This window comes from Ovis aries, chromosome 19 (genome assembly GCF_016772045.2).
Source record: "Ovis aries strain OAR_USU_Benz2616 breed Rambouillet chromosome 19, ARS-UI_Ramb_v3.0, whole genome shotgun sequence".
NCBI classification, from domain to species: domain Eukaryota; kingdom Metazoa; phylum Chordata; class Mammalia; order Artiodactyla; family Bovidae; genus Ovis; species Ovis aries.
Genome location: NC_056072.1, coordinates 35324594 through 35343790, shown reverse-complemented (window position 1 = coordinate 35343790; position 19197 = coordinate 35324594). Strand labels below are relative to the sequence as shown.

At 39.8% G+C, this 19197-nt stretch overlaps 1 protein-coding gene across 7 annotated transcripts in view; it reads left to right on the top strand.

The window, feature by feature from the left end:
• Nucleotides 1-8382: 8382 nt before the first annotated feature.
• SLC25A26 (solute carrier family 25 member 26) overlaps nt 8383-19197 on the top strand; it is a 142080-nt gene continuing 131265 nt past the window's right edge. For 4 of the 7 annotated variants that reach the window (XM_012099221.4, XM_012099220.5, XM_027957546.3 and 1 more), the window contains exons 1-3: nt 8383-8500; nt 13903-14059; nt 17399-17508. In XM_012099221.4, the coding sequence (XP_011954611.1) occupies nt 8468-8500; nt 13903-14059; nt 17399-17508 (300 nt within the window). In that variant the 5' untranslated portion in view covers nt 8383-8467. 7 annotated transcript variants of the gene reach the window in all.

The following is a 19197-nucleotide window of genomic DNA, read 5'->3' as shown; positions in this document are numbered from 1 at the left end:
TGATTTGAAATACACGAAATAAATACCATGGAGCACAATTTGCAGATTATATGTTAAGACTACATTTGGATTTATAAGAAACTGCCAAACTGTCTTTCAAAGTGTCAATGACTTCCTTTTGGGTTTTAATGTTTTCCTTTCAAAAACCAGGAGCCCAGACTTGATTTTAATATCTAAGTCACAGGTCGGCAGCTTAAATTAACTGAGAAAATAAATAGGGAAATCAATCATCTACATAAGGCCCGAGATAAGATGGTTCCTTTTTTTTTCTTTTACTCTTGCGTAGTTGTCCAGATGAACTGGAAATGGGGATACAGAATTGGGAGAAGGTTTTTATGACCTTTCTGGTCATTAAATTTCGATTTATGAAGGCTTAAACCAAGTCGTTTTGCAGAAAGGAGAGGAAGAACTCCCCTAAAGAATTAGGCAATGGTTTAGGCATCAAGGATAATTAAGAAATTGGACAAGAGGCAGGCTTCTTAGCCTAGCAGATTGTAAGAATCAAGGAACACCATGATACAAAATGAAGTTGGAAAGATCAGATGTTTAGAAAGAAGAAAGTCTGTTATGGACACCAATGCAGTTAGCACTTGCTGATGGAATTAATTTGAAGACTAATAAAGTTCTTATTTGTGATTAGCCAGAAGATTGTGGTTTAACGGTGGACATTTTTGTTTTAAATTCCTAAAACGGGAAGATCATGGACCCCATTTCTGTTTTCCTATTATTTCCTCTACTGCAGAGAGAGAGAAAAAAAGCTCCATTTGTCCTTGAATTTCAGCAGTGAGTGGCTGAGAAAAATCATTTGCTGTTGTCATCTGTGTCAGGGATCACACAGGTGACATAATTATCAGTTGCCACTTGAACAGAGGAGAGCAATTACAGCAAAGGCACTTCCTTGTTGTATTTCAGTGTGAGAGGCTTGAAAAATTGATGGGCAGTAGATGCACAAGGCGCAAGGTTTTAGGATAATTTGTGGCTCAGCTGGTAAAGAATCCTCCTGCAATGCAGGAGACCTGGGTTTGATCCCTGGGTTGGGAACATCCCCTGGAGAAGGGAAAGGCTACCCATTCCCAGTATCCTGGCCTGGAGCATTCCATGGACTGTATAGTTCATGGGGTCACAAAGGGTCAGACACGACTGAGCAACTTTCACTTCACTTCACTTCGCAACCACCATTTCTGAGCAACTTTTTTTTTTTTTCCTCCACGTCCAACGAAGTGGAGATTTTGGCAGAGAATGTAAAAATTAGCTGAGCAAATTTCATCCTGATTATTTTAATATATGTTTTAGAAACACAGCCAGAGCTTCTTCTTGGGTCAAATACTGAACAAAATCCGATAATGGGAGATAACTGATTCATGCTTGGTGAAATCTAGGCAGGTTTATATAAATTGGCCCATGGAAAAGGCAAAGAAATTAAGCAATATCATGTGAGTGGCTGCCGGCTGGAGGGTCAAAAACAATAAATGATGGTAACAATTGCAGCAGTAATGTTTATTTATTAGAAATGGCCAGTAACGCAGGAAGAAAATAGAACTCATTTTTAATGTACCCAAAGATAACCAGTCATCACACAGATTTTTTTCTGTGCATTTGTAAAGTATATTGATATATTGCCTGTAAGATTGTTCCCATTGATTGTCGCTGCCTTATAGTCTAGCCTTGTATAATCCCCTCCGTTTGAGTGTAATTAGGTTATAAAAGATTGTGGCTTCTGTCTCGGGTGCTCTCTCTCTGATGGAAGCCAGGGGCTGTGTCGAAAGCTTCCACATGTAAAGCCTCCAGGGCAAGAAACTGAGGGAGGCCTCCAGTCAACAGACATTGAGGAACTGAACCACTCACTTCACATTCTTTGCAGAACTGAATCTTGCCAACAACCATGTGAGTGCGTTTGGAAGAAGATCTCCATTTGAGCCCTCAGATGGGGTTGCAGCCCTGGCTGACTGCAGCGTAATGAGAAACTCTGAGGCAGCCAGGCCTAGCTATGCCACTTCCAGATTTTAGTCCCACAGAAACTCTTGAGATGGGACATGTTTCTAAGCTGCCAAGTTATTAGGGTAGTTTGTTATTGCAGCAATAGATAATTACTATGTAAATGTTTCCAAAAACTGGATTAGAGTGTCTTCTGTCAGTCAGAGTTCTAGCAGCAAACAGAAGGCACCCAACTGGGATTTTGAAGAGAAACTTGGGCAGTATTGGAAAGTCAATAAGGCACAAGGAGGGGGCCAGTGCTTACAATGGTGGGAAGCTATTATGCTCCCTAGACCTGCGGGGGAAAGGGAGCCTGAGAGTGGAAGCTGTTCCATTGGAGGGAACTGGGTGGGCGCAGGCAGGGAGCACAGATGATTTACCCTGACCTCTTTCTCAAGCAATCCTCACGTCTGTCCATGACCTTCATTGGCCAAACCATATTGGAAACCAGGGAGCAATTCCTAAGGGTCGGCTCTCTAGGACAGAAAATTAAAGAAGAGAAAATAGAGAGCGGATTTGCTAGGGCATAAAGAGAGAAAGCAACATATATGCAAGTGTTCTTATGCAACGTTTAAACAAAATATTTTTATTTGTTTACTTATTTATTTGGCTATGTCAGGTCTTGGTTGTGGCACGTGAACACCTAGCTGAGGCATGTGGAAGTTAGTTAGTTCCCTGATTCCCTGGGATTGAACCTGAGTCCCCTGCATAGGGAGCTTGAAATCTTAGCCACTGGACCACCAGGCAGATCCCTGTGCAACTATTTTTATGTTTACCATCCTTCTGTATCATTAAAGATTCTTCTACATCATGGCATTAAATAGATACATATGGATACTATAACCACATTATCTCAATCAGGCAATGATGAACACTTTTGGTTGTAGAAAAATTTTTCTTTTGCTCTGGAAAACTGTGAAACGAGTATCCTTATAGTTATATTTCTATGGATTAAAAAAGTTCCTTAGAGTACAGTGGAATAAGTAGAAAAATCGAGGAATAAAAAACATATTTTAGGGTTTTGATGTCTTGCCATATCACTCACCAGAAAAGTTGCTTTGATGCTCCCCTTAGAAAAATCTTGGACTTCCCTGGTGGCTCAGTGGTAAAAGGATCTTCCTGCAATGCAGGATATGTGGCAGGAGCCAAGGGTTTGATTGCTGTGTTGTGAATATCCTTGGTGAAGGAAATGGCAACCCACTGCAGTATTCTTGCCTGAAGAATCCCATGGATGGAGAAGCCTGGCGGGCTACAGTCTATGGGGTTGCAAAGAGTCAGGCACAACTCAGCGGCTAAACAAACACATACTCTAGAAAAAGTCTTTGCCTATTTGATAAGTTTAAAAAATGTATTGTTTTAATTTTCATTTTGATGTTATTAAGGAATTTAAAATATTTTCACATGTTCATTAGCTACTTATTTTTCTTCCTTTGTGAGTTTCCCCATTTCTTTCCATTGACATTGGGGTTTTTCTTTCTTTTTTAATATTTATTTATTTGGCTTCCCTGGGTCTTAGTTGTGGCATATGGGATCTAGTTCCCTGACCAGAGATCCAACCCAGGCTACCTGCATTGGGAGCTTGGGGTCTTAGCCATTGGGCCACCCAAGATGTCCCTTCTTTTTAATTTATAGGAGCTATTTAGTATTAAGAATTCATTCTTGCCATATGTGTTGCAAATATTTTTCCTAGTTAAAAAAACTCATGCATAAACCTGTTTATTTACCTTAAGAATATTAAAATATTTACCTTTTCCTTCTAATAGTTTAATAGTCAAATTATGTCAAGTGAGAATTTTAACCCATTTGGAACAGTTTTTGGAGGTGAATTGTGAGACAGGGATGAAACATAATTTTCATCTAAATGGTTATCTAACTATCCCAAAGCCATTTATTGAAAGGACAGTCTTGTTTTTTTTTTTTTTTCCTTACTCATTTGAAATGAAAACACAAACCCGCATGGAATGCATAACCTTGTTATTATTACTTAAAAGAAGACTGTCCTTTTTTTTTTTTAAAACTTTTTATTTTGTATTGGGGTATAGCCAATCAACAATGTTGTGACAGTTTCAGGTGAACATGGAAGGGACTCAGCCATATATATACATGGATCTAGTCTCTGAAACTCCAGTACTTCGGCCACCTCATGTGAAGAGTTGACTCACTGGAAAAGACTCTGATGTTGGGAGGGATTGGGGGCAGGAGGAGAAGGGGACGACAGAGGATGAGATGGCTGGATGGCATCACTGACTCGATGGACGTGAGTCTGAGTGAACTCCGGGAGTTGGTGATGGACAGGGAGGCCTGGTGTGCTGCGATTCATGGGATTGCAAAGAGTTGGACACAACTGAGCGACTGAACTGAACTGAACTGAATTCTCCCCCAAACTCCCCTCCCATCCAGGCTGCCACATAACGTTGAGCAGAGTTCTACGTGCTAAACAGGTGTAGGTCCCTGTTGGTTATCCATTTAAAATTTAGCAGTGTGTACATGTTCATCCCAAACCCCATAACTATTCCTTCCTCTGGGAAACCATAAGTTCATTCTCTAAGTCTGTGAGTCTCTTTCTGTTTTATAATTTCATTTTTATCATTTCTTCTTAGATTCCACATATAAAGGATGTCATATGAGATTTCTCCTTCTCTGACTTACTTCACTCAAAAAGAAGACTGTCGTTTAAAACAGAATTTTTACATTTTGTATTTTCTTTGCATATGGGTTGAGATATGTGAATACTTATATTGAAAATGGTTCTATTACTTTATCTTTCAATAAAGATCAGCAACAGGAATTTGGAACTTGGGTCTAGTTCTGGTTAAAGATTATGTCCTTTATTTCCCCTAAGGTGGACCTAAGTTTTTTTTACTTGGCTGCATCAGCTCTTAGTCGTGGCATGTGGAATCTACTTCCTTGACCAGGGATCGAACCTGGGCCCCCTGCATTGGGAGCATGAAATCTTAAGCACTGGACAACCAGGGAAGTCCTCTGATTTGTTTTCTGATATATTGTTTTTGATGTCTTGCTTATTTTTATAAATATTATGTATATTTCAGAACTTGCTTAAACGTAAACTTGGCTTACAGAGGTAGATTTAATTGAAGAAAACAATATTATTAGTATAATTTCACATGTTTCTGCAAGCCAGTAGTTATTGCATTTCCCATTTTTTTTGAAATAGAAGATTTGAGTATATACTCTCCTTGCAATGTGGTGACAATGACAATGCATTGTAATATTCCATTTAAAGGCATGCACAACTGGTAATGGGTCTTTCAGTAAGCACTTCATGGAACAGGGGCCCCAGGTCATGTCTGTTATATCTGTATTTCCTAAAGGCTTTCCAGTGGCATCATGAAATACCTGATGGAGCTTTTACCTCTGTACAATAGAATGTAACATTTCTGTCTTGCTCTCACTTAGGTTACTCACCAGCTGAGGACACTCAAGCAATCCTGGAGAGAGGTCTATGAGGTGAGGAACTGAGGCCACCTGCCAAAAGCTGGCACTAATTTGGTAGCCATGGAAAGACGCCATTTTGGAGGTGGATTCTCCAGTCCTCACCAACTCTTCAGATATAGCCCTAGCCAATGCCTTGACTTCAGTCTTATCAGAGAGACCCTGAGTCTGAACTGAGACAGGCTTGTTGCTGAAATTCAGCCTCTGTCCACTGGTGCTGAATTAAATCTCAGAGACAGAGCTTTGGGTGAAATAGTATTATTGCTTTGCCAGGCAAAGGGGCAACAGCAGAATAATGCCCTTAAGACTGTGAGTCCCATGCTGCAGTGGATAGTGAGGAGTCTTATCATGTTTAAGGAATAGGGCATGATCAGCTTGTGGACATTCTTCTGATTGGTTGGTTCAGTTCAGTTCAGTCGCTCAGTCGTGTCCGACTCTTTGCGACCCCATGAATTGCAGCACGCCAGGCCTCCCTGTCCATTGCCAACTCCTGGAGTTCACTCAGACTCATGTCCATCGAGTCAGTGATGCCATCCAGCCATCTCATCCTCTGTCGTCCCCTTCTCCTCCTGCCCCCAATTCCTCCCAGCATCAGAGTCTTTTCCAATGAGTCAACTCTTCGCATGAGGTGGCCAAAGTACTGAAGTTTAGGGAGGTAATTAGGAGTCAGTATCATCAACCTGTGGTTCTAATTGGTCTGGGGTTACATGTTTGTGCGCAGCACACAGTTAACTTCTTCCACCTGGTGGGGGTTTCAGTATCTGCAAAACAGCTCAAAGAACATGACTTAGAATACTATCTGTAGTCCTTGAGGAAGAACTAAAGGTCCTTCCTTGACTGTTTAATGGCCAAAGTATTATTATCTTGTCTTACTTGACCGTTTTCCTTTCTTTCTGCATTTTGTCACTTCTCTGATTAAATGTATTCTTTGAAAAGTTTTTGTACAGACAGAAGGCAGGTGGACGAAACGGGTCGGGGGCTCTAACCTGGGAAGGCCTCGCAGGGTCCTGCTCAGTTACTGGCTGGGACCTGGGACTTGGGACTCTTTGCAGCAGTGTTTGCACCTTTACAAACATCTCATCAAGCAGTAAATAAACTATGAGAGACTAAAAATGACTGATGCATGCACTGCCAGGGCAAATTATGAACAAGACACAAAAGACCAAACACCCAATATCACATCTGAGGAGCTGGAAACAAAAGCAGGGTATTGCACATGGTCCTGGCAGACAGCAGTTCCAAGGAGGTGCACAAAGCACCTGAAGCCACCCTCCAGCCCGATCCCAGGATCTGCCCCCACCCTCACTCCAAGGACCAGCTTTCCACCTGCCTCCCCTCTCCAGCATCTGTGAGGGAGCAAGCAAGGGCACCTGTTACTTGTTTTCACTCCTTTGTGCTGCAGCGTGAGTCCAAGTAAAGGCTTAACTGAATTTATTACCTGGCCTCTTTTCAATTTTTGGTAACAGCACTGCTCAGGTAAGCCACTCTCAGACTCCTGGATGTTCAGAATTTGAAACGCTAAAGGTATTCTGCTAATCATTTCTAGATCATTTCCACTGGAAGGGAATAAAGACTGTAGCAGTGGTATGAAAGACACAGTGAAGAAAGGCAGACACAGAGCCTGCTAAGGCTGTAGCACAGGGTTTGAGGAAAGATGATGAGGGCAGATTCAGTCAAATTTCAAGCCTGGCTTGCCTGTGTTCTCTGTAGCTTTGGGCCAGCTTCTTTTATCAGTTGCAGAACCGGGATTCTCTGTAAAATGAGGATGGTAATGGTGCTCACCTTACAAAGCAGCTGTATTAGTGCACCTTATCTGAGATGTTGTTGGTCCTTAATAGAAGAAAACTTAGAAGGTATTTATTTAAAAAATGTAAAGTCACTGTCTGCTCCAATAAACTTATATTAAGTACTTAAAGTGGTCTTTGAGGTGTGCAATTGGTACCACAGCTAACGAGATAAGCAAATGAATAACTGAACCAGTGAATAATATTAAGTACAAAAACTGTCCGTAAGGAGAAGTAGGGGCTTCCCTGGTGGCTCAGTGGTAAAGAATCTGCCTGCCAACACAGGAGACCCCGGTTCGATCCCTGAATCCGGAGAATCCCCTGGAGGAAGAAATGGCAACCAACTCCATTATTTTTCCCTAGAAATCCCCATGGTCAGAGGAGCCTGGCAGGCTACATTCCTTAAGGTCGAAAAGAGTCCATCCCAACTTAGAAACTGAACAACAACAAGGAGAAGTAGAGGATGCTAATTTTTAACTCAAAGAAGGAATTTAAAAAATCATTTATTTATTTTTAATGGCACTTGGCACTTGGTTGCTGCACCTGGGTTTTCTTTAGTTGTGGCCTGTGGGATCAATAGCTGTGGCTCACAGGCTTAGTTGCCCCGGTGGCACGTGGGATCTTAGTTCCCTGACCAGGGATAGAATCTGTGTCTCCTAAATTAGCAAGCTGATTTTTAACCACTGGACCACCAGGGAAATACCAAGAAGGAAACTTTTGAAGTGCTTTTCTATAGTTAATAATTTTCTAATGATGAGTCTGTTTTATGGAAACGTCAGACAAAATTTCTACAGATGAAGCCAAACGATAAAGCAAAAAGAATTAACTGTAAGCCACAATCCTCCCCAGAAACTAGTCCGGCAGCTCCATGGCCACGCCTTCCACTATAGCCACGCCTCCTTTGGGTTAACGCTTGGGCTTCGCCCTACGCTCACGGGGGTGGGGGCTTGCTGCGCCAGGTTCTTAATCTAGGCTCATTTGCTCGCGAGAGTTCCTCCATCTAGCCTACTGAGAAGCTGTCGGACTTGGAGGCAGAGAAGAGTCGCGAGACTTGACTAGATCACCCTTTCCAGACTCCGCCCCTCCATCCCAGCTCTTCGCCTGGCGCAGCTTCCCCGTTTGCACGTGTAATTGTTGTGGTTCAACCTCACGTGGCCGCGGAAGTGCCGGCGGCTTCCAAGATGGCGGCGCCCAGTGTCAGGCGCCCGTGACTCGCCTCCGGTCTGAATTACAATCCTGATCAAGTCTATGGGGCCATGGACCGGCCTGGGTTCACAGCCTCGCTGGTGGTGAGTACAGGGCGTTAGGAGTGCCGGAGTCCTGCACCGGAGCCCTCGGTGTCTTCTCTGTCTTAGCACCTCCTTCCGGTTTTGCGCGGTGAATCGTCCCTGGGTCACCGGTCATCAGGTCTGGGAGGAAGCGCGGGGGTCCTGGGCCGCGCCGGGGCTTGTGTCAAGCCCCTAAGTTTGCTACCTGTATGCCAGAAAGGGACAGGAGTGTGTTAGCGGTGGGATAGTTGACTCGTCCTCCGCACCACGGCTTATCTAAAGAAAAAGAAAAGCTTTAATTATATACTGTAACCACACTTCAGAGAACTTGGCAGTTAATGAAATATTCACAAGGACGCTCAAGTCGCTTCCAGACCTGTTGGCCAAGATTGTAGTTTCGTTTTGCTGTATCTTTTTTATTCTCGGAAAAGAATGTGTTCGTTCATTCATTACATAATTAATCGGCTATTCTGGGTCTGAGTATTTTTCTAGGCTTTAGGTGTGTTCTGATGAGCCCAAATAGCCGTGCTATGCAGTCAGTGGTGTATAATAGGAAAGAAGAATCAACGTGTCTTAAAAAAACACCCCCCCCCCAAAGTCCTTCAATAAATATTTTGAAAACAAGTCCAGTAGGGGTTACTAGATACAGTGGTGAACCAGACAGATTGCCTGTTTTTTCACTGTGGGAGAGTTGGCAGAGGCAGGAAACAGACAAATATATTTACAAAAGCTTTCCTGAGAAATGGAGACCCAGAGGGCTTTCTTCATTCAATTATCAAATGTTTTCTGCAGGTGTAGAAGATAACGTGGTGAACAAGATAGACCTGGTCTGCTGGTGGAGGCTGAAGAGGGAAATAATTGTTAGCCTAAAGGAAGTGAGGGTTACTTTCAGCGTGCTATGGAGAGATGTGGAAGGGGGATCTTACTCAGACGTGTGGAACGTTGGTTTTAAATCCAGATTTGTTGAGATCTGTGGAAGCTAGGTTTTAGAGAAGCAGAGAGAGGCTTTACCGCTTTTGAAGGTGTTTTCCTGTACAGCTGGTGAGATAGCAGTATTACTTGTGAGAGCATTGCTCTGTGGGGAGGTAGGGTAAGCTTTTTAGGTACAGCGTCTGGTTTAATTCTGACAAACAATTGAAGTATTATCCTAGTTCTCCCAGTGAGGGAACTGAGGAGTGGTATGTTAGATAATTTGTCCGAAGTCACGCAGGTGAGATACGTTTCATGTGTGTTACTGTCTGAGCTCAGATTCCAGGCAGTGCAACATGGGATTTCGTGCCCCTTATTGCTCTTTAAGACTGTCCCTTAAGTGAACAACAGTAGTTGCTGAAAGCAGGCGTCAGTTAAGGAAAGAAACATGGTTTTAAAATTTATTTAGGATTTATTAAATAATGGTACATATGTATACTTTTTAAAGTGTAGTTAAGGAGAGTAAAACTAGGATTGATTGGTAGAAGTTTCAAGGAAAGTTTTGCTCCGTCTGAATTCATTTCATGTGCAGTTTCTCTGCCATATATTCTGCCTACTGGTACTCTGATTGCCCTTGGAGATTTGATGGCAAACAAACCAAAGCATTACCATAAGGTGCTATGAAATAAGTGAATTGAGGTATTACTGAGAGAGAATCATCTTGGAGAACTAAGATCCTGCATGTTGCGTGGCCTCAAAAAATAAAACACAATGACCCCCCCCCCCCAGCATGGTTAGTAACCTTTTGTTACAGTCATTAATTCCTGTATTCTTCTAATAGTTATTAAATGCCTACTATTGCCTACTGTGTACTGGTGCTGGGAACATATTGGTGAACAAAACAGGTATGGATCTTACAATCTCGTGGGACACGCACAAACTTTGAAGAAATAGTCAGATGCTCAACTATAGAATTAGAATTCTAATCAGTGTAGAACAAGAGGGTCTAAACGCAGACTTGGGGGATTAGAGAGCATCATGTACACAGTCCTAGAAACAGGCGAGGTCAGATGACTCAGAGGAAAAAGGTCAAGGTGGCAAGAAGGTACCTAGCAAAGCGTTAATGATGGAGTTGGGGGTGGAGAAGTTGGGGTGGGGGGCGGTGGTGAACTTCTAGAGGCTTGCAGGCTGTTCTGTGATTCTGTTTTTCATCCTTAGGGCTTTTGGAAACTTTGAAGAGTGCGGATATCTGTTTTACAAAGACAACTCTGCCGTTAGTGTAGAGGGTCGAGAAGCGCTTCAGGGAGAGTGGGTGGAGGATGCGGAAGAAGGCAGGTCTCATAGGAAGCCACAGCTTTGCATTGAGGAGGTTAGAGTCACTGGTGGCCACTTCAGTGTGGAGAAAACCGAGAATGTCAGGGAGGGGTGTTCTCCGGAGAAGCCATGTTAATGTTTTTAATGTTAGTTGTGGTCTAGGCTAGGGGCCTGTGATCATTTTGCTTGGTTAAATTAGGCAGGTGGTTTGATTTTTGTCGTGTAGTTGAGTAGCTGTGATTTTGTTTTTCCTGTTTTTGTCAGCCTTCTTTGGAGAAATAAAGGCTTCATAGCATGTAATCTTAATTTTCTTCAACTCCCAGAGGAATTTCAAAGCACTGATTAGACTCTTGCTGTCTGTAACAGTTTTAAATTAAGGTTGTGGTATATATGTTATCTATTGTATATGGTATCGTGATCTCAATAAGTTGTTACGGTGAGGTAAGGCTTGCTGGTTATCTGTGTTATGTTCTTTTTGGATTTTTGTCTAGTACTTAGGATTTTCAATGTAAGCTATCATAAATCTTGAATCCTTTGGTAACCTTTTTGATACGTGATCATAAATAAAACAATTTCTCAGGCTGAAGAAAAATAAATTGGTAGAGTTCCTTAAGATTCAATTGATGCTGACTTGATGTAAAATTATAAGCATTCCTTAAGATTTAAGGTTTGAAAAAAAATCTTAAACAGGTTGCTGTGTGTCTACATATATATGTATTCTTATTCCTGTTAGCTGTTTTTTTCCAGTCTCATGATGCTTGATACGTGATACTTGAGTTATAGAAGTTTGAAATCTGATACTTGAGTTATAGAAGTTTGAAATACATAGAACAAGTTAGTAGCTCTTGATTCATGATTTGCTAGATATGTAGATTGAATTGATCATTTACTCTCAGTATACAAGAATTCTGATGCAAGAAGGGCTGGAGAATCAATGCATGCAAAGTAGCCAAATAGATTAAAAGAGTAATCAACTTACTGATTAAAATTTAGCAGTAGATAGCAAGCATCTTTGTGAATCCTTTCCTAAGATTAAAGAGAAAATTAGAATGAAGTGCAGCATATTTTTAAAGAAATCAGTCATATCAGACATTCTCACAAGAATTTTAGTTTTCCTTGGGTTTTGAGAAAATGAAGAGGCAGGCAAAATATTACATATTGAATTTATAAAATCCTTAAAGAATAAGTGAAAAAAAAAAATAAGTGAGAAGAATATTGAGAAAGTTGGTAACTTTCCTAATTGTGACCTTTGCCCTGTGGCTTAGACGATTTCTTTATATCCAGAAAGATATTCCACATTCTTATTTTTTTTTTTTTCCTACTCCCAGTTGATACTCTACTGGCACATCTCTGTGTTCTTTTCATGACAACTTTTTAGGTCATTTGCAGAGTGACCTGCATGGTTCTGTCATGCCTTTCAAGGTAGTGTACACTAATTTTTAATAATTGATCTATGCTAGCTCATTGAAAAACAGAGATTATTTCATTTCTCATCCAGGTAATTTCATTTTTCCAGTGAACTCTTGCAGTGGTTTTATCGTGCATGGCAAGTAGAGCAGAAAGTGTTTGCTAGGTACGAACCCTTGTTCCACCTGAGCACTCTGTAATCCCAAAGGATGGAAACAACAGATGATTTTGAACTCTGCGTGTATGTTTGAGTAGTATTGATTCCTCTTTTTCTGTGTCTTGGAATATATACTTTTTAATGTCTGCTTTTACTTTCTGAATAGGTAATATATTCACATAGTTCAAAGTCCAAAAGATAGGAAAGTTAGCAATTCAGTTTAAAATTTACTATATAGGAACCATATTGCTGCTTTATAATTCTTCCATTTACTTGCTATAAAATGGTGTTGATTCATGTCTGTAAATGGTACCTTTAGGCCTTGTGTATTGACCTTTCTCTTCTGCTGTCTCTGAGTTTCTGTTTTTCGGAGTTTCTTTTTGCTTGGACTAAGCTGTAACCAGCTTTTTAAATGCTCTACTCTACTCTTCAGTGTAATCACAAGGAGCAGACTTGGTTTTCAATCAGATTTTAAAGTGCACCTTCCCTAAAGTAACATGTGTCTCTTGGGAGATGATGCATTTGGGTCAGGTTTAATGCCCTCCAGGAATTTAGTTCTATTTTTTTTTTCATTTATTCCCTTAAATTAAAATTTATCAAGGAATTTTCCAATATACAAAAAGTAGAGAAAATATCAAGAATCCTCAGATATGTGATTCTTAACATGTGGATCTAGATTCACAGGCAACATTACTCATTTCGAATGGAAATTTCAAAACAAATTTTTTTTTTTTTTAATGCAGATCCACTACTCAGTTAAAAAGGCCAAAAATATAACACTTGGTATGATTTGGAAAGAATACTGAGGTAAACTGTCAAATGAAAAAAACACAGTGCTGCAAACCACCTTTTACTTTTAAAAAAAGTAAAATAAAATATATATTCATATTTTTAAAAATTTACCATTTATTTTTTATTTATGTAATTTTTTGGCTGCACAGCATGTGGTATCTTAGTTCCCCAACCAGGGGTGGAACTTGTGCCCCCTGCCGTGGAAGAACACAGTCCTAACTACTAGATGTCCAGGGAAGTTCCTCATATTCATATTTGCTTGTATTACTGAGCGACTTCACTTTCAGTTTTCACTTTCATGCATTGGAGAAGGAAATGGCACCCCACTCCAGTATTCTTGCCTGGAGAATCCCAGGGGCGGGGGAACCTGGTGGGCTGCCGTCTCTGGGGTTGCACAGAGTCGGACAAGACTGAAGCGACTCAGCAGCAGCAGCATGCCTAAAGTAACTTAGGACGTATACAATAAGAAACCAGTAAAAGTGGTTACCTCAGTTTTTCAGGAAAAGAAAGGAGACTTTGAACTCTTTACTTTTCTGAGGTTTATTTGTTTCACTTTTTTGAACCCTATGAAATCACTAATTTAAAATTAACTTTAAAATTATTAAATCATTAAACATTTGTTTAAAACTGAATAATATAAAATTTACAGTTTGAAACTATAGCACAATAATGGTTATTTTCTCAGGACAAATCTGTAAATTTAGGTAGGAGGTCTTTTGACTATACCAAAGTAGTCTGGTGAAGTTTAAAACCATGTTTGAAAGAAATATGCTTTAAAAACTACCTTCTTATCCCCATCCCTCAAATGGCAGCTCATTATTCTTTCGTAACTTTTTTTTTTAAGGCTGGCGGAGTAGCAGGTGTCTCTGTTGACTTGATATTATTTCCTCTGGATACCATTAAAACCAGGCTGCAGAGCCCCCAAGGATTTTATAAGGCTGGTGGTTTTTATGGAGTATACGCTGGAGTTCCTTCTACTGCTATTGGATCCTTTCCTAATGGTAACAATTATATTGATATTATCATTGCTTTATATAAAGCCAAGCTAATGGGATTTATTTTCAGAATAAAATATATTGGACCATATATTTGTGGTCCAACCCTAGATAGAATTCCTTATGTTTAATGTAGTTGATACTTGGGATTTGTTTTCTATTCATTAATCCGTTATTTTTGACTCAACTAGTGCTATAGATGCCATCCTAAACAACAACAACAAAACCAAACCACGAGCAGTCTTTTGAAAGGGGTTTTCATTGGTAGAACTCCTAGTCAGAATCCTTAAAGTGTTCCTCTAATGTTGATTGTGATGCCTTAGAGCAGTTGTTCTCAACCTTGCCTGAATGTTGAAATCTCTTGGGGAGTTTTGCAGAATACTGATGCCTGTGTCTCTGTGAGAAGTTTAACTGGTCTTGACTTTGCCTGGGTATCAGGAGTGTTAGTAGCTTCCCAGGTGATTCAGATGTGAAGCTAACCTCAGTAACCTCTGCCTTGAGTCTCGTGGAGCAGGTGGACCTGTTTTATTTAACCCACCTGTTGGTATATTCTTTTTCAGAAGCTTATTTTCATAATTGTTTACTGATGCTTTGATTGCACTCAGATTGAGCAAACACACACTCACAAAACCACGGCTCCATTAAAAATGAAATTTATTTTTTTGATTTTTTAATTGAAGGATAATTGCTTTACAGTAATGTATTGATTTCTATCAAACATCAGCATGACAGAAGATTCTTAAATTCTAAGGTTTGATTTCTTTTTCGCAGTGTATTTCATTAGAAATTCTTTCTTTCTAACTTGACATTGAAATGTCCATCTGTAAAAAGCACAGTATTCACATATAGATTCGTAGTGCAAATCTTTTTGGTCCTTTAGTTTATCCCTTCTTCCCTTTCCCTGAGCCATCCTTAGAACAGTCAACTGTTTTGAGGTTATCCTTGAATTCTTTTCCCTGGAGAAGGGAAAGGCTACCCACTCCAGTATTCTGGCCTGACGAATTCCATGGACTATATAGTCCATGGGGTTGCAAAGAGTTGGACATGACTGAGCGGCTTTCACTCACTTTGAATTCTTTTATGCCTAAATTTTCAGTAATCGATTATAGCAAGTCACCGTTTAGCACAGACTCCATGCCAAATATAGCTCTGTTAGTGGGAGATGGGCCTTGGTTCCTATATTTGTCTGTTTTAGTCACCTGATCACCTAATGAGTTTTTTTTTTTTTTTTTTTTTTTAAGAAAGTACTGCTGCCTGTGACCCACTCTCAGAGGTATGGAATTTAGTTGGTCTGAGGTGTGGCCTGGGCTTTGGATTTTTTAAAAAATATATATCCCCTGGTAATTTTAATATGCAGACAAGTTTGGGAACCTGTGAACCAGGGAATTGCAAAGAAATATCAATATGTTACTAAGTCCCTGTCTTTTGGGTACTCCTTCTTACCTTGTCTCCTTCACTGTTGTAAATCATTTTTCTCTCCTACATATTATGTAGGGATTGTTGGTAGATGAAGTATTAGTGATGATCTTCAGGGTACATGGGCCTCTCTCAAGCTCACAGGACTGGTTTAGATGCTTGTGAGCAGGAGTTTACATAGAGAACATGGTTTTGAATTTTTGTATGTTTGAGCAAGTGGGTGTTCTTGGACTGCTTTACTTTGCCCTCCACAGAACATCATTGAATAGGAGAGGCTGGATAAAAAGTCAGAGTGCCACCATTCCAGAAATGGCTGTTTTTCTGCAAATTTTTAGTGAATTGAAACTCTTTATGAGGCACTTTTAACATTTTTTGCTATTGGTTCAAGTTCTCTTCAGAATACAATATGCCATTTTAACATACAGCGGTTGTAGGTTTTTTTGAGGATGTATTGTGCAGGGGGTGGTAGGGGCCGAGGGCTGCGAGAGGAAAAGAACTGTAGTCAAGATCCATGCGTAGTGCATGTTTAGAAGAGAATGCAGGAGGAATGTAGAGGAACCACAGTTTTTTTGCTTTGTTTTCACTCGGCGGGGATGGAGGTGGGTGGTGCGATGTCCAGTAGGTGGAACTTAGAACTGAATTCGATTGGTGCTATTCTAGCCCAGTGGTCCCCAACCTTTTTGGCACCAGGGACCGGTTTCATGGAAGACTTATTTTACTACAGACAGGGGTGTGTGTGTGGGGGGATGGTTTTGGGATGATTCAAGCATATTCCGTTCATTGTGCACTTTATTTCTCATATTATTACATCATCTCCATCTCAGATCATCAGGTGTTAGATCCCGGAGATTGGGCACCCCTGTTCTAGCCCATTTAGTGAGTGGGCCAAAATAGGACAGCCTAAGTAAGAATCGCAGGTGGGAATTAGGTCCTGCATTAACTAATACAGCTGCCTGCTTGGGCCTTACTCATCCAGGGACAGGGTGCCGCCTCTTCTGGCCTGTTGTTTGTTAGCTGCTGAGGAGTGTGTGTTACAAGCTTACTGACTAACGGTGGAGAACTGCTTTTCACTCTCAAGCTCTTTTCCTGAGTATTTCAGACTTTGCTGTGACATTTTCAAATGACCTTTGAAAGATGATTTTGCCGTGTATTTATCTTTCATGCCAAATCTTTTATGTGACTGCTAAACATCTTTGATTAACAGTGCATGGCAAGTCTAAAAGCGTTCCTGTGCTGCTAAGGTTAGTTCATATGATGGGGTAGCTTTTTAGAGGTTTTGATTTTCAGTTTTAATTAAATAGTTGATTGTTTTCTTGAAGTAAAGGTGAATTGAGGTAGTTAAAAGTAGCCATGGTTATTTTGAGTAACCAGCAATAAAGCATAACGGAATAGGTGTTTTATTGAGATATATGTTTGCAGTTTTAACCTGTCTGTAAATTAGTGTAGTTGATTATTTTATGATCATATGTAAAGATATTTTGGATCATGGATATTCATATCCTTTTCTAAAACTCTTATTAAAAAGTGATAAGTGACTTGTCAGTACAAATTGGTAAATGCTAGGTTAGCTGTTAGGGTTTCTCATGGCGGCAGGGATCATGTCTTCTGCATTTTTGTGAGTCCAAGGTCAAGCGTGTAACATGGGCTCAGTGAAATCTATAAGAGTGATGGGATGTCAGCGGAAGAGTACATATTATTATTATATCTTTATTATTTTTACTTATATTTGAAATATTTATAAACACAATATATTTATAAATATTTTTATTTGTATTTAATATATTTAATATTTAATATATTTTATATTATATGTATAATATTTATATCTTTATTGTCTCATAATTGAGTTGTAATTTTTTTTGAGAAACATATTCACAGTTTGCATAGATATTTAAGCTTTGCGAGAGATTGGTTTGTTTTAAATTTCAGCTGCTGCCTTTTTTGTCACCTATGAATATGTGAAATGGATTTTGAACACTGATGCTTCTTCATATTTGATGCCTGTGACACATATGTTGGCTGCCTCGGCTGGAGAAGTGGTAAGTAATAAGTTATGTGTATAACATACTTCAGAAATGCAAAGCATGAATTATCTTCAGTATATATATTACTTCATTTCATTTTCAAAAGATAGTTCTTTTTTAAATTAAGAAAGTCTTAAATCCCAATAAATGTAAATGGATTAAACATGATAGCTGAAAGGTAGTCTAGATAGTACGAAAGAAGAATCCAGATACATGTTATTTACAAGAGACATACCTCAAACATAATTATATAGAAAGAATAAAATTAAAGAAATAGAAAATATCCATGTTAATTGTGGCTTTTTGTTGTCAGCATAATTGAGCAAAAACTGTTTCCTAGAACTCCCTTTCCGGGAGGGTTCCAGGTTAGCCTGGCTACAAGAGAAATCTGCGCAACATTTTGAAGGCGAAAGTGACACAGCGTTTGTGTTCATGCCCAGAAGGTTGGTGTGGGGTCAGACGCAGTTGCAGTCCATACACCTCATCAATGATCTTTTGGCTTCAGGAAGCAAGCCAGGCCTCCAGCAGCTCCATCTCCCACTGGATCTTCAGCTTCTCCAAGTTTTGAGTCAGATGTGTGGGCTCTGGTGAAGGAGGCTGCTTGGTACTATAGGACACCCACAGCATCGAGATTGGTGGTGGAGAATGTGAAATTCAGCTTGTCATTGCTTGTCTCCATTTCACGCCCATCTTTCCTTCCTGATTGCCTGTCTTCTAAATTTCTGTCCCAACTCTCCATGCAGAGGCAACAGTTCTATATGAACTGCCTAATTAGCTCTGACAATTACTGTTCATATCCCCGTGATAACTCCTTATTCTTACCTTTCTTAGTGATTCTGCTCCTCTGGTCAGCCCTCACTGATTCAGAAAGGCTACTTGAGAGTGGATAGTAATGTTAATATTAGTCCCCCTCCCAAAACAGAGACTTAAAGCAAATAAAAAAGAAACTGTTGCATGCTGATACAAGGAACAGTTCTCTTGGGAAATGTAATAAACCTGAACTTGGACTAAATAGCGTAGTCTCAAAATATAAAGCAAAAAATTGCCAGAATTATAATGAAAAATCAGTACAATTATTACCTTCATTGGTGATAGTCACATCTACTTTATAAAAGTTCTAGGACCAGGCAGGCATAACTTGTTAAGACCATAGAAGATTTGAACGCAGTGACAGGAATGGTCTAATGGATGTATATGGAGTTCTGCACCTAATTGCTAAAGATTATTTTTTTAAAGTGTACTTGGAACCTTTAATAAACATCTCTCCTTAAAGAGAAGGTTGAAAGAAGTTAGCTCAAAAGACATTAAATTCACAGAAGTGTTTTATATAAAACTTCCTTTTGACATTGGTTTACAAATAATTTTGTAGAACCTAAGCCAACTCTGGATTTAAAATTGTGTTAATGATTTACTGAACTTGTAAGTGTGATAGGACTAACAATATGTTAATTTTTGGAGTAGCAAAGAGCATAAAGTAGTAGTTCCTTTATGAGTTATAGACACCTTTAGGAAGCTAATGAAACCTGTGGTTGTCTCTCCAGTAAGCTGCACTTGTGGACAGTTTGTGTACAGTTTCTGAGGATTTTCGTTCCCCTCGCTCTTACCCGGAGTAAAGACTCCAGGACTTGAATTCTGCCTGAAAATTAGTCTAGTCTGCCATTTAAAAGCAATTTATATTTAATTTAAAAAATCTCTTATGTTTTT